Here is a 16,322-nt window from a genome sequence, read left to right on the forward strand (position 1 = left end):
GACTTGTTTTTTTTTTCATTGATATAACTCTATAAAAATCAATGCAAACATATTGATTGAAATTCTCAATATCCAAATCAATCAGGAAAAAAAAACAAGAAAAATTATAAGGCTAAAAATTATAATATATCTACAGTGCTTTTAAATATCTAAACTGACCTAGTGAAGATAACAGTGCCTCCTATATTTTTCTAGCAAAGCAACTATACACCAGAAACAAATAGTCACTGTTTTTTTTTTTTTTAATTGTGGAATATAGATTCAACAGTTTATGAGCATACTATTTATCGATGAAGAAAAAGAAAAATACATTTATAGATTGTCATAATGTTGAACAAATTGTGATTCCTATGGTGTAATCTAATTTTATATCGAAACAAAATCAATTTTTCTCAAGGGTAATGTAAAAACAAATAAATAAATAAAAATTTCATCCAAGTTGGAAAAAAAATGTCTGTTTTATGAACGTCAAAGATTTAGAAACCTATAAAACTTTTTACAAAATATTCTATTGGTTTGAATAAAGAATTTATACCAGTTTACAATACAAATATGAGCAATTAAAAAAAAAATATTTAAGTATTTATAAGCAAGAAAAAATTTTTTTATAGCAAAATGATAAAATTTCAGTTAAGCAAAAATATAACCTAAAGACTCACTTGTCTTTTTTTTAAAAACTTGTAAAGCGGGGGATAAAAATAAAATAGATAAAATTTATAGAAATATGTGGAAAAAAATTTCACAGAAAAATGAGAAAATATCAGCTATGCAAAAATAATTTAAAGGATTCATATGATTTTTCTTCTTTTTTTTAACTTGAAAAAAATTTCTGGATTTATAGGTAAAGAAAAAAAGTTAAGTTTTAGACAAAATGAGGAAATTTTGATAATGCAAATATGTGCTTCAAAAGATACACATGACTTTTTCAGCATGAACCTGGCTAAGATTATTAAATATTCACGGTGTTCCACAATAACAACCCTTTGTATACATAATTTTAGATTTTTTTTAAAAAGCAAAGTAGAAAAAATCACATTATTACTGTAAGTTCCAATTCTTTTATGAAGTTATTTTGTTTTCTGTTGTGGGCTAAATGGTCAGGATGGTTAAAGCTCCACCATTTCCACTGAACAGCATGACTGTTGCAAAGCAGTCAGCACTTTGCACAAGCCGCCTTTATTTTCCAGACTAGCTGGTACCCGTCAATCTAAAACAGAGTGGGCTTCAAGCCACTACTGGGGATTGAACCCCAGTTCTTCACAATGACAGTTCTGCACTTTAACCATTAAGCTAGCTGCAGCTCAATTATGTAAACACGACAGAAAAATATATAAAAATGACAAATAATTTGCAATAATGCCTATTTGACCATTAAAAAAAACTGTGATACAAAAAACAGAGTCTGGAGTAACAAAAAGAAAAGTTTATTTTGAAATTCCTATTATACAACATTTTTCAACGACACTGAATACACAACAAAACCACCAGCAATTATTGAATGAATAACCGGGGACAGACTTTTTTTCCTTCCATCAAAATGAAACAAACTATTGAATAATATAAAATTGCATTTAAATTGCAAAAGTTAAAGAATTACATAGTAGCATTATTATTATAATTCTGATTACATATTTTAAATAATAAAACAAAATGGTTTTGAGAAGAGTTCGAACTAGAAAAAAAATAATAAATACATAAAAAAAAAGTTTGATTCAAAAATGCAAAAATATTCTATTTCATTTGGATCGACAAATAGCAATCAGTTCAATATTTTTCGTGAGAAAAAAACCTGCAGAAGTTGGTTCCCAGATTTACGACTTTCTCTCTTCCTGTCCTCTGTTGACGTCATTCAAACGAACCCACTGATGGTCATTCACAGCTTTCCACAAAGTAACCTGAAAGAAAAAAAACATTTATCCAACCATCATTTGTTAACACCAAATAAAACGTTTTTCATTCATGGAATCTAAAACCATATTGTACGAGTCAAAAAAATACTTCACTGTTTTGAGGTCACATTTTGCATGAAGAGAAATAAAACTTCTTATCAAAAAAAAAAAATTGTTCCTTAAATTCAGAAACTTAGCATTTAATTAAAAGTGGAGAATAAGAAATATCAGTTTTGAAAGAAAGATTTTTAAAAACATCCTTGGCAAATATCAAAGAGAAATGGCTTTGGGCAAAGAAGTTTTAACTCAGATATTATTATAAATATAAAAATAAAATGAATGAACTGAGCTACTCATATAGTTACAATAGAGGAAGAAAATCCAACAAAGATTTTTGTAGCAAAGTAAAGTTTGGCTAAAATCATAATTTTTTTAATAGGAAAACATGATTTTTTTCTCTCACATTTTTCAGTTAAGCTCTGATAAAATGCATTAATAATACTTAATATTATTCAAAAATAATATTATATCTAAAATACTTAATATTTCCAACTAAAATGATTAAAATTATCATATAATTACTAGTAAAACTAAACATTGAATAAAAATCATAATTATTATTCAACAGTCTCAATTCAATTTCAATATTTATATTCACCAACTATGCATTAAAAATTTTTCAAAAGCACTTGTATTCAAATAATTTTAAAACTAAATGGGTATAATTGAAACATGTCTATAAAAATCAAATTATTTGATACACCGATAATGGAAAATTGAAATTTAAAAGTTTCAGATCACTTTTATCCATATTTAGTTTTATTTATCATTCTAGTTTGAAATCAAATAATTATTTGTAAACTTTCAATTAATTCTATAGATAAAACTACCATTATCAATAAAATCAGATTTTAAAAAAAAACACAATTTCAGTTGTTACTTGGTGTTTAAATCCTTCCAACCTTGACACAAAACCTTTCACAAGTTGAAGGCAAAAAAACTATGATTGCCCAATTTTGTTGAATGGGATTTTAGAGTGATATGGATGAGGAACTGGCAAACCAGATGCAGAAATAGGTTGTTGTTCTACAGGAAGACTTGGAATGGCGATTTAAAGAGCTCAGCTAGTTAAATTAATTTGGGCATCATTTGTTTACTTTCCAAGCAGCATTTTCCATTTTTGAAGTCATAATTTTATCCTTAATCAAATTTTAAATTGATTTTTTATTTTTTTTTTTATTTTGAAACAATTTCACACACTGTTTATCTTTGAGTAAGTTGAGACCAATAGCAACAATTTCATCACACTAATATTTTACGTTAAACAATAAAAATAATTTAAATATCAGTTTAATTTAAAATATATGCCTGAAATACAAGATAAGTCAAAATAGTCCCGATTTCATAGGTCTACTATGCAAAATGCTACAAAAAGGTAAGCTTTAAATGTACTCCTCACAAATGTTCGATATTAGCCGCTTTTGTTGTACGTCATTTTAATAACTTCCATGGATGCAGGCAATAGCTAATGTGATAGGGACTTTATGCACATAAATGTGATCTTTTACAAACCCACATCAGAAATTGAAATAGGAATTTAGAAATGAAAATTTAGAGATAGAGGTGACCAAAGCAAGAGTGCATAGTATGTAGTAGATTTGTGACCAACCCACCTTTGGGATAAGGTGTTATTGATCAGCCCATTTCATTTTAACAAAAACGCTGATGACGATTTAAAGGTGACTATTCTTATAAAACCTCTGCATATATGTATATTTTTAATGATTACATTTATTACATGTTGCATAGTACACCTAAGAAATTGGGGAATTCATTATGACTTACATTATTTTTAAAAGATATATAAAGTAAGCATAAAGGATTGCCAAAATATGATAATAATAGCCATAGTGATACAGATACATATTCAAGCTGAGAAAATTAATTTTTCAATGTTAACTAAGCATTTATTCAGTGATTCAACAAAGATGAGGACTTTACTACAATCAATCTCTGACTACAAACCAGCAAACGTAATTAACAAGTTATCGTTTTCACTACATTATTATAACTGATAAGCTGCTTGGTTATAAAAAAAAAGCAAAGAAATTTAATGTACCTTATTATCTCCACCAGAAACAGCAAGTACATTTCCAGTCACTGACCAGCTGACATGCCATACTACATCATCAAAAGTGTGAAGAATTTTGGGTGTCCAAGAAGTTTCTTTAGTCTTTGTCCATATAATAACCCTCTTATCCTAAAGAATGAAATGATGTTAATGCATAGTAAAACAATAAATTTTTTAATAAATAAATTATATAGAAATCAAAGTAAACTAAAAAATAAAATATATTAATATAATATTTTAAACAATGTTCATATAATATTTTATTTAAAATATAGACATTGCCTAAATAAAAATTGGACACATATGATAGCCTAAGAAACACTGTAATGTTAACACAGAGCAACCTTAAAGGTTTTAAAAGAAACTATAACTGGTGCACAGAAGATTGCATACAACTAACCAGATAAGGTGAAAACATTTAAAGTGAATGTAAAATCATGCTTAAATGAATGAGTCCAAAACAGAAGAATGTGATTTTGTCCAAAACAGAACAAAGTGCGAAGACTGAACTTTTTCATTACTTAGACAAAGTGCCGTACGAGTCTCAACTTCTCGTTTGCCTCAAATCATTTCATCAACAGCAGCAATGGATTCATTAGAGATTATGATGTTTACTTACACTGGATTTCGGCAGATTTGACATTGGAATATGTCGTAAAGAAATAAAACACACTCCTGCATTTGATGGTATCAGATTTATAGCTTTAGATATGCTAAAATGTAAGGAAAGTATAGTTGCAAGTTCATTGTAGCACTGCTTCCATGGGTAAAAGTTACTACCAAGGTTACCGAAGCAACACATTAGCGATAAACATAATTAACATAGCGATAAACATAGCGATAAATTGGCATTAGCGATAAACATGATGCAGCAGGCATCTTTTTATTCTCATTGATCAAATTTAAATAAACAAACCTTTAGATATAGAATCTAGTTGAAAAAGCTTAAATTTGGTTAAAACAATATATACTCTTCTTTAAAACTTTTTGAATGTAAATAAAAAAACCTGCGGGTACAGAAATCAAATGAAAAAGTTTAAAACTCTGTCCTATTTCAAACAGTACAAATCCTCCATTAATACTTTTACACAATTCATTTGTAGCCCCTTGTCTGCTTCTAGTATGCACATTGATCCATTCTGGATGCATCTATTTCAGCATAATATTACAATCACTTTAGAGGTTCTTAAGCAAAAACTGTGCGACTTAACGAACTGCGCACAACCAGCAGTGCACTTTCCTTACCTTAATTTATAACCTCTAAAAATGGTATTGCAATCACCATGATATTTATAATGCTAGAAGCAGTGTATCCATTTTTCTTCCGGACAAATTTACTATTTACATTTCATAAGGAAATAAATTTAAATACAATTTAAATAAAAAAAGTGGCACATATTTCTCATTTAAAAAAAAATACTAATTTTGAAAAGTGTTTGAAGACTTGTAGGCAACTAAATAATTCAAAAATTACCTGTGAGCAACTGGCAATAACACTTTGTCCAAAATGTGCTGAAGGAGCCCAGGCAACATCTCTCACCCAATTAGAATGGGCTTCAAGTTTTTCTTCTTCACACCAAGTATCTTCTTTATCTCTAATTAATTATTCACAAAGAGAACATTTTATTAATTAAAATTCTAGAATTCAAGAAAATGTACTGAATATTTTAAAAAAACTTAAATACCTTTAATTGCTAAAATTTGTTAGTTTGACTTTATATTTAAAAAAAAACTCAGTGGTGCGACAGGCCATAGAGGGCCAAAGCCTACTGTGCCCATCTCAGTTTTCGTGACCTTCGGCTCTGGGGTGCAGGAGCAGATGCTTCGGTCAGGTGGTCTGCCGAACGCGGAACACCCAGTGTTTAGTTCCCAAGCATGCTTGGTACTCATTTATTGACCCACTGAAGGGATGAAAGGCTGAGGCAACCTTACCCAGCCCGAGGATCGAACCCAGGACCTGTGGCACAGGAGCGCAAAGTGCTACCACTCAGCCACCGGGCGTCTTGACTTTATATTAGAAATAATTATTCATAAAAATTATGCTTATTGACCAAATTAGTAATTATGACGAGAATATATCTCAAATTCAAATAACTTAATTTTGGTTAGGATTGGTTAATTTCTTAATTTTTCCAGATTGATAAAACTTTTTTTCAAATAAAAAGCTTCATTATTAAACACAAAAGTAAGTTCTTCCGCATTCAATATATAAGGTTAAAGGCCTTTCTCTAAAACAGAAAAAACAAAATAGTTATTTTGTAATTAAAAGTGGAATCTAGAGTAGTATGCATTTCTGTATATTTATTTAATATATTTCAAAAATTTACAATTAATAAATAAAAAGAAGTGCAAATAGAAATACACTTAGAAATGGTTAAAATTGATAAACAATACATTTAGCAGGAAAAATATTTATTTTAATTATAATTGTTTATAACTTCATGCTTTAAAAGTTTATGTTATGACAAAAAAAAGTTTACTTCAATAAAAAAAATACTTCTTTAAATAATAATATTGTCAGTTTGACCTTTCAGAATTATCTATTAATTTAAATTTTAACTATTGTATGCTATTAAAATAGTAATGATTACAAGAAAAAAAATTACAATAGAATAAGTTTTTGTAAGATTATATAGGTTAATAGATTTAATGCCATATGATATCTTACAATAAGCTTTAATGAAATCACTCTCAAATTTCAACAGGTTTAACATATTCAGCACAGCGTGGCATTCAACGAATACTCATAAATTCAATAAGATCTATTATATTATGTGCCTCACTACAACAGATAGACATTTTAAATCTGTGCAATAAAAGCTTATGCTCTACACTTGTGCTTAATGTGTTAACTATGAATTTTCCAAAAAAATAACAGGTTTCTAATTCATTCATTTCAAAGTTTCTTAAACTAACTTTTTTTAAAAATTAACAGAGAACTTTATTTTTTTTCAATTTAAATATTTTGAAGAAAACGAATAACTTACTACTAAATTTTAATGAAATCTTCTTCCCGATATCAACTAGCTATCTAGTTACAAAATATTTAATTTTTTCATTTAGAAAACATACTTCAAATACCAACAGTGATATTAAATTCATTTACTTGCAATTAATATGTGGTCAAAAATGAGACAATAATGATAAATAAAAGTTATTTACATCATATTTCCAAACAGACATTTTGTAAAAAAAAGAAGCACTTACACATATTTCCAAATTTTAACTAAGTTATCACAACCTCCAGTCACAAATCGTTTGGTCGAGTTGGCATTTGATATATTGGAATTGGAACCTGTGTTACTCCCATAAACCAACTGGGCATTTACAGGGGCCCAACTTACAGCATTACAGCCAATCTAGTAAATGGAAAACCAAGAACTCATATATTTTTCATAAGATATCATATATTATAAAATTAAATGAATGTCGAAATCAAAAGTGACAACTTAAGAAAATAATGATAACTCATGCAAAAAAATTTTTTTTTGTTCGGATTATACCATAATTCTCCTATTCCATATTCAAAATCTGTTTTAAGTCACAAAAACTTAATCTCTTAAAAGTACAGTGAAATTTGAGGTCAGTCGTGATATACCATTTTTATTCTAATTACCTCAATTTTGATAATAACAGGGCTGGTAGTCCAAAATATAAAAATTAAGGACAAAATTACCTCCAAACTTAAGGACAATTTAAGAATGCTGATTCTCTAACGGGAGCAATTTGTACAATATCAGCATGGATTCTCAGATATATAATTGTTAATAGTTTTAGTAGTCCCTGCACTTTTTTTTAAAAAAAATCAGATTTTTTTTAACTAATAAAATAAAAATAAAAAGTAAAATATAATTTCTAACAAATAAAAAAAAAATTCTTTTTAATTTTTTTAAACAAAAAAATCAGAGAAAATAGTCTAAATATGGAAAATCGTTAAATAGTAGCAAAATAAGAGGATTCTCTTGTGAAAAACAGTAGAGTATGATACACTGATGAAGGGAAGAAAGAGAGATAAGAGCTTTTTATACATTTTCTTCACATCAAATGCTTTCTTGCCATTAAATCAAAGGTAATTGTCTCTAACACTGGAAGTAGATTTAAATCATACTTAACGCACTGTGAAGACTTTGTTGTTCATTTTATTAGTTACTTTGTTTCATGGTACATAACATAATTTCTGAATTTGATATTTTTTCAATTCTTTTTTAGATAAATAATATTTATTCTTCCAGTTAACTTCAACAAAAATTTGAAAAAAAAAAAAAAAAAAAAAACACAAAAATTTCAGGACAATTTTAGAAATGTTTAATAAATTAAGTATATTTAAGGACACTTTCTTTTTTTTGTAAAGGAAATTAAGGGGAATTTAAGGGTAACTTTAAGCCGTGTAATAAATAAGCATGTTTAAAAAAAATGTGTGTGCTAATATGAACTTACAGTATGTGCATTGTGGATCTTTTTTGTTTCCCATCGACCATCACCAGTACTGCTCAGTACAGATACAGACCCATCTGAGCTGCCACATGCCAATATGAGACCATACTCATAAGGTGCCCAACAAAGGGAATTAACTAGAATTAAAAATTAGTAACAAATGAAAAATACATGTTAGCTGGTTGGCTTGTCTTTTAAAGAGATGTTTTATGTTACAAAGTCATATATATAGTAATTTAAAAAGAAATTTTTCTGATCTGGATAAAAGAATAAATAAAAAAAATCTTCAAAAAACATTAAGGCATTTATTCTATAATTTTCATAAAGGTGAAAATTTAAAGAATAATTCTTTAAAAAATAGATAATATTTTGTTTTTTTATTTTTTGGGTACACTGACTATTTTTATAATCATATTAAAGGCTAAATTCTTTTTCTTAAAAAAAAAAGCACTATATATCAAAAATTTAAGCAATATCAAAACATAAACTAATAAAATTTTTATCGACATTACTTAAAAAAATAATTTAGAAAATATGATGTGGTTAATATAAGGGAGATTCTCATGAAATACGACAATTCCCTGTCCTTTACTCCAAGATCTAATACTATAATACTAAATAAATTTTTTTTTTAAAAATTAATAAATTGTATTGCTGTTGGCATTTTAAAATGACTTTGCCCTAGCATTGACTGTTTTGTATAGTTAAAAAATTTAATTGAACTTCAAAATGTCATTTTCCTGGCATATCCCAAACAATGTTTCCAATAATAACTAGCTTCAAAACTTCCCATAAATCTAATTTTTTTCGTCTGGTGAAAGCATTTCTAGAATATACGCAGAGGGTATTATTTACAAAAAAACTTTGTTTAAAAATATTTTTTCTGTCAATAATTTTTTTGTCCCAAGAAAATCTGTCATTTTCCTGGCTACTTTTATTTAGTGGCCTATAACCAAAATAGATAGAGCCAGCAATCAATATCTTATGTTAATAGATTGATTAGATACCCTCCTATATGAACATGTCTTGCTGCATGAATAAAGAACCAATTTTATGGTTCAAAATCTATTTCAAAAAATTTTTCAAGATGAGTAAGTTTTTGTGTTGTCATTTTCATGGCTTCTTGAAATCATTAATAACTTAAACTGCATAGATTTATCTGAGTTATTTTAAGAAATCCTGTTGTTTTCTGCAGAATTTAAACGTCTTAGGCCAAAATATTAAATTAAAGTCAAGTTATATGCTATAAAATGGCGAATTTGTCATTATCCTGGCTTATGAATTCCAGGACATTGAAGTGTTACCAGAAATTTTTTTTAACTGTTATTACTGTAAGGAGGAAAAGCAAATATTAACCTATTACCAGGTTTATGTATGATTGTAATATGTTTGGATGTAATCAAAGTTATTTATTTATTTAATGATTGATTATTATACACAATTTTATTCTGTACATATCAGCAACAACAAATAATTATATTTTTTCTATGGTGGATAAAAAGAATTAATTTAAGCAATTTATGGTCCATCTAACATAAAGATATGTTGAGTTACTTATTATTAACTAAAAATGACTGTTTTTTAAACTTCTAAGCCAATATGTCATTTTCCTGGCATTCAAGATTTGGTGAATTTCTATTTTATTTTTTTTCTCGAGCAAATGTCAATAAACTACACTGCTGTCTGTAAGATATTAATAAATGTCACTAAAGAAGTATACAAAAAAAATTTTAGATTATTTTGAAGATTTTAAATTTGAAGAAATTTTTTGATCCGAAATGTCATGTTTGAAAAGAATCACCCATAATTTACCACTGTTTTCCATATTTTCTGTTGCACATACAAAACATATCACATAGGAATATAATAAATAGTATACATCAGACAAATATTATAAGATAATTTAAATCTCATAAAACTCCCACAGTGTGGAAAAGTCTGTTTTATACAGTTTTATGAGCTACACCTCAAACAAATTGGTTATTTCAAAGCCTATAAATGAAAATGTCATGAAAAAGGAATGGGTGTAAAAATATCAAAAAAATAAAATAATTATAAAGATATAGCCTATTGATTTCAAAGCTTTTTAGACAAATTCAAACAAACAGTTCCTTAATGAACAGTATTTTTGCAGTAAATAACAAAGAGCACCTGTTCTTTATATGCGATTAGGATTTTTTTTTTTTTTTTTTTTCAAAGTTTAATTTTTTGTAGTGTGGAAAGCAATCAGACCACTTGGACTCATTTTAAACATGATACTATAATTTTAGAAAAGAGCTGAACTTGATATACAGTGCAACCTCGAAAATCCGGACTGCTGGGCGGTTTGGAAGGTTCGGATTTCCGAAATTTCCGGATTTCAGATACCTTACTTAAATTGATAGAATTATCGAACTTTCGAAGATGCCAGGCCGATTTCGCGATTAAACGTACGTGTGTAGACTTTCGACGTCAATTTTAACATAAATATACTCTTTAAATAATAAATAAAAGACATTAAAAATCAAACTTTCGTCATTTTTCCCCGTAATCGATCGTTTAGATAACATAATATTAGCAATTAAAACTAAAAATATAGGCTTAAAACGAGAGCTGAATTTCAACTTATCGCTGAAACAGATGCTTCTAGACTAGACTGTACCAGCTGATACTAATCCTTTTTTTGTTGGGGGATGAAAGAACTTGCCCCCGCCTCCTAAGCTTCAAGGTTAAGAAAGAACCAGTTTTCCTTCTTCACAAGGAGGAAAAACAAAGTGGTAGAAGAATTCCTCCTCCTGAGGGGATTCCCCTTTAGGAGGAGGGTATTCCCCTTTATATTCTTTGTTAACTATACAGAGCTGATAAAATTGACTGGAATTTCCTTATCAGCTATGAGCTTTCATTCACTCCCCACCCCTACCTCTTCATCCACTGCTTTATTGTTGGAGGAGGGGATTCCCCTTTATATTCTTTGTTATCTATACAGAGCTGTAAAGAATGACAGGAATTTCCTTATCAGCTATGAGCATTCATTCCCTCCCCACCCCTACCTCTTCATCCACTGCTTCATTGTTGGAGGAGGGGATTCCCCTTTATATTCTTTGTTATCTATACAGAGCTGTAAAGAATGACAGGAATTTCCTTATCAGCTATGAGCATTCATTCACTCCCCACCCCTACCTCTTCATCTACTGCTTTATTGTTGGAGGAGGGGATTCCCCTTTATATTCTTTGTTATCTATACAGAGCTGTAAAGAATGACAGGAATTTCCTTATCAGCTATGAGCATTCATTCACTCCCCACCCCTACCTTTTCATCTACTGCTTCATTGTTGGAGAAGAGTTGTGGGATTCCCCTTCAGGAGGAGGGGATTCCCCTTTATATTCCTTGTTATCTATACAGAGCTGATAAGAATGACTGGAATTTCCTTATCAGCTTTCATTCACTCCCCACCTCTACCTCTTCATCTACTTCTTTATTGTTGGAGAAGAGTTGTGGGATTCCCCTTCAGGAGGAGGGTTTTCCCCTTTATATTCTGTGTTATCTATACAGAGCTGATAAGAATGACTGGAATTTCCATATCAGTTATGAGCTTTCATTCACTCCCCACCCCTACCTCTTCATCTACTGCTTCATTGTTGGAGAAGAGTTGTGGTTTTGCACTCTTGCATTAAAATTTTTATTTCAAGCTATTTTTGTTAAACTTTTTCTTTTGAAAATTTTTTCTGACGAACTGGACGCATGAGTCCGGATTTTAGAGATTTCCGGATTTCAGAAGTCCGGATTTTCGAGGTTGTACTGTATATTCAGTAGTTTTACTTCAGGTTATTGATGATTTTGTCGATGGTTTTAAAACTCCCTTACTTTTCGAACTCTCAATGGGAATCATTTCTTACTACGAGAATCAGAAGATTTAATATTCTATTTATAAAATTGCAATTTGATTAACAATATTGCAATTTAACTAAATTTTTAATTTAAGTATTTCTCCGTTTACAATTTTAAGATTTCTGAGAATGAGAAATTATTGAATGAATTAAAATCAGTTTAAATAAACTGTACAAAGACATCAAATTGCTGGTAGAATTCCAGTAATATCATGTCTTATTCTTTAGCACAGAAGATCTAATTTCATTTTCTAAATATATGACAACCAGTTCATGCTAGAAAAATTTATTAAATTTAAGTTTTATTTTTTTTCCTTTATAATATTATTTATTTATTCATAAGTCCTAAAGCTTCAGAAATAACAAATTGGTAAAAAATGATTATATAGTACAATTATTCTGGTAAAATTTGTGAATGGTCCTCCATTCCAATATACAAATACTTAAAAAAAATATATGATTTAAGTATTTATTATTGACAGGGGGAAATGTAATTTTCTAAAGCATTAAAATAGGAAAAAAATTTATTAACTTCTGTTTGATTCGCCCTTAAAATTGTAATTTATTAATAAATTTAAAAAATTATGCAAAAAATTTATTGCTCTTGCTTCTTTAATTACTGAAAAAATTTGGTTTGTAGAGTTGTGTTACATAGATCAGGGGTCTGCCTAGACATTTTGTGAAAGGCCCGTTTTTGTAAAATTGTGAAAAAATTACTCGTAATTTGTGAACATAAAATAAACGTTAAGTCACATTCTTTCAACCAGGGTCTGCTTTTGTGAATTTGTGCAAATAGGGTCCATTATTTCAAAAAAACTTTTTCAACGAGTTTTGAAATTGTAAAGACACACAAGATTATGCTCAATTACAAGATTATGCTGTAAAATTATAATTAAAAAAATTAAATTTAAAAAAATAAACAGCAATTGCAGCTACTAAATTAGCGATGGAACATACAAATATTTGGTATTTAGCCCATACTGCTGAATGCAGAATATTCATTTCGGACGAATAAAGGAAGAAGCGTCTGCGGAAGACAAAATTTAGTTCATTTACATCTATCCCCCCCCCTTCCTGGGAAAGGTTTATTCGATTAACAAAACAATAATGAAGATAAACAAATTTGTGAAGGGTCCGATTAAAAGATAAATTATTTTGTGAAGGGTCCATTTTTAAGTTAAGATATTTTGTGAAGGGTCCGCTTTTATGAAAAGATATTTTGTGAGGGGTCCGTTAATGGACCCAAATTTCTTCTAAACAGACCCCAGTAGACCTACTTTTGCAAATTACTACAATTTTAAAATTGGTAATTATATCTTATGAGGGAAATCGGGTCAAATAAAGTGCAATTCTCCAGATGTGTGAGCGGAGCAAATCTATTAAAGTCAACAGTTTGAAAACTTAAGAAAGTACAATTGAGAAGACCAACCAGAAGAATCATGCTTGTTGTATTCATATATATTTTCCCAAGTGCCATCTGTTTCCTTCCAGATAATGACCTTTCTATCGTAGGAACAAGATGCCAGCATAACACCAAACATTGGGTGAGCCCAAGCAACTTGCCACACAGGTGCATCATGACTAGAAAAAAAAAACATATATATATATACAGGGTGATTCTAAAAAGATGGGAAAAATTCTAGGAAGTGATAGTACACATCCAAGCAAACAATTTTTATCAAAGAATGCATGGTCGAAAACAAAACGCAATACCGCTAGAGGGCGTCAAAGTTCATGTTCTTATATGAGGCAAAAACACACAAAAAACGATGAAGTTAAGTTATAAAAGCAAATTTAATGGTATGTGATTACAATAAGTGTTCAAAACAGTGGTCGGCAGCAGCTATGCACGCAGTACAACGACTAAGAAAAGAAAGGGCATATCACAAACTTTCCCTGCAGCGGCCGAAAGCTTGGCGACAAGTAAAGTAACGCAGTAACTCGCAACAGGAATGGAGCTTTCATGTTTGCATCAAACAACTTTCCAAATGTGCCAACACCTTTGCGTTTTGTTTTTGACCAGGCATTCCTTGATCAAAATTGTTTGCTTGGGTGTCTACTATCACTTCCTAAAATTTTGCCCATCTTTTTAGAATCACCCTGAATATATATATATATATATATATATATATATATATATATAATGTATATATATTAATAATTTTACAATACAATTTTTATTATAAAGGCTCATTTTAATTATCTGCAGAATTTGATGGCATGACAATCACAGAAAAATGATTCCTGCGAATTATCTATAAAATGATCAAGAAATGCCTCCTTTATGTGGAAAAAGTTCTTCTTGAATTATAATTAAGGACCTTTACATTTTGTTGATTCAAAAAAGAAATTCCTCACGAAAAGAAAAAAAAGTAAAAATGAGTCTCAAATCATATCACAAACAAAGTTTTGCGGGAAATTTAGGCATTCAAAATATTTTCGACCATTATTAGATAAAATAATAAACATTTAAAAAAGATCATTTTTTGCATGGAATTATCTTTGGGCAAACAAATTTTATAATTAAGGTCAAAAATTTACTTAAAAAGTTTTCTAAATATAGTGAAATACTCAAAAACTAATATTAACATTAAGGGGTCAAAACTTTGGACTGCTCTCCTGACCATATTTCCCAGATTGCGGCTACCCTCTAAATTTTGGGGGTCAAAAATCCAAATCCGTCGAAAAAAAAGGTAAGTTTATTCAGAGAAAGTGCATATATTGTTGATCATTAAATCAAAAGTTATTTAGTTATCCTTTTTCTTAGCACACTGTACAATAGTGAAAGCACACCATAACATGTAAATGCCAGAATGCTGCTTGGTAATGAGATCGCCATGCTTAAAACATATCAATTTAAACCTGAAGATTATTTATCACAAAAGCATTTAAATTAGCTTTTCTAAAAACACAATAAATATGTCATGGGAAATGCTTATTTGGCAGATTGAATGTATGAATATAAATTAGAATATTTCAACTTAACTGCAAAAAAATTTCTGAATTTAAAATTAAACTTTATATTAACTAAGGATGTCAATATGAATTGAAAAGACAAATTTAAACATGATTAATAAGCAGTCATTAATCATGTTTCAATTTGTCTTTTCAATTCATATTGACATCCTTAGTTAATATAAAGTTTAATTTTAAATTCAGAATTTTTTTTGCAGTGACTAATAAGCAGTCATAGAGGCCTTAAGTGCCCAAGGCACGTAGAGGATAACGAACGAACGAATAAGCAGTCATACTTACCCTTTTAGAGTAGCAACTATCTTTTGTGAGCCACTACGAACATCAAATATTTTAACAGTTTTATCAGAAGAACAGGTAGCCAATCTGATGCCATAATAATCCATTTGGGCATCATGCTTAAAAAAAAATGATTTAATTAATTTTAAAAAAAAAATTTTTTTTTAATATACTGCAGGTAGCAAAATACTACCAAAATCAAATTTAATCTATTCGTGCCTGAAATTATTTAAAGGTCAAGAAAAGCGAATAGTAACATAATTACCAATAATTTTTGAATGAACAAGAACAATAGAACAAGAAATATAGAAAAAAATAAATTTTCTAAAACAAGGACTAATATTACGAGTCAAGCATTTAACATTAACTTACAATCATATCTGAATGACCGGTGTCAACATCTTGGATGATATTTCCTAAGAAAAAAATAAAATGAAAAAGACTCATAATGATACAAAAAGTTTTATTCAAATTCAAAAATAAGAAAATCTTTTAGAAAAAATGAAACCAAACAAAATCTATGTTTACCGGTGGTCATGGTTGATGAAGATAATTATGGTTCCACAAAAATAAACCACAGTCTACAGTAAAAAATTAATTTCAGAAACAATTAACCTGAGAGAAAAACGACGTGTATCAACTTTATTGTTGATGATGACAACTTTTCCATTCTATTCCGGTCAGTGAGAACAAACGTGGAGCGAAGCCATCATCTAGTATTTTCAGTTTAACAACAGTATTATTGCAAA

At 29.0% G+C, this 16,322-nt stretch overlaps 1 protein-coding gene across 1 annotated transcript; it reads right to left on the minus strand.

The window, feature by feature from the left end:
• Positions 1 to 1,408: 1,408 nt before the first annotated feature.
• Positions 1,409 to 16,278, minus strand: LOC107451491 (protein SEC13 homolog). Its single transcript, XM_071178997.2, has 9 exons — positions 16,102 to 16,278; positions 15,946 to 15,989; positions 15,577 to 15,692; positions 13,751 to 13,902; positions 8,458 to 8,591; positions 7,228 to 7,379; positions 5,495 to 5,615; positions 4,009 to 4,149; positions 1,409 to 1,895 (listed from the first exon to the last, which is right to left on the minus strand). The coding sequence occupies exons 1-9, from the start codon at positions 16,109 to 16,111 to the stop codon at positions 1,812 to 1,814; spliced, it is 954 nt and encodes a 317-aa protein (XP_071035098.1). The 5' UTR covers positions 16,112 to 16,278; the 3' UTR covers positions 1,409 to 1,811.
• Between the last annotated feature and the right edge of the window lie 44 nt (positions 16,279 to 16,322).

This window comes from Parasteatoda tepidariorum, chromosome 6 (assembly GCF_982258835.1).
Source record: "Parasteatoda tepidariorum strain Cologne lab strain chromosome 6, Ptep-v5.0, whole genome shotgun sequence".
In the NCBI taxonomy this organism is placed as follows: domain Eukaryota; kingdom Metazoa; phylum Arthropoda; class Arachnida; order Araneae; family Theridiidae; genus Parasteatoda; species Parasteatoda tepidariorum.

Excerpts from the sequence above, each read along its gene's own strand:
- LOC107451491 (XM_071178997.2), bottom strand. Across the intron at positions 8,592-13,750 it reads CAACAAGCATGATTCTTCTG|TTAATTCCCTTTGTTGGGCA; the intron begins GTTGGTCTTCTC and ends TTTTAATTCTAG. Across the intron at positions 5,616-7,227 it reads GTTAAAATTTGGAAATATGT|AGATAAAGAAGATACTTGGT; the intron begins GTAAGTGCTTCT and ends ATAATTAATTAG.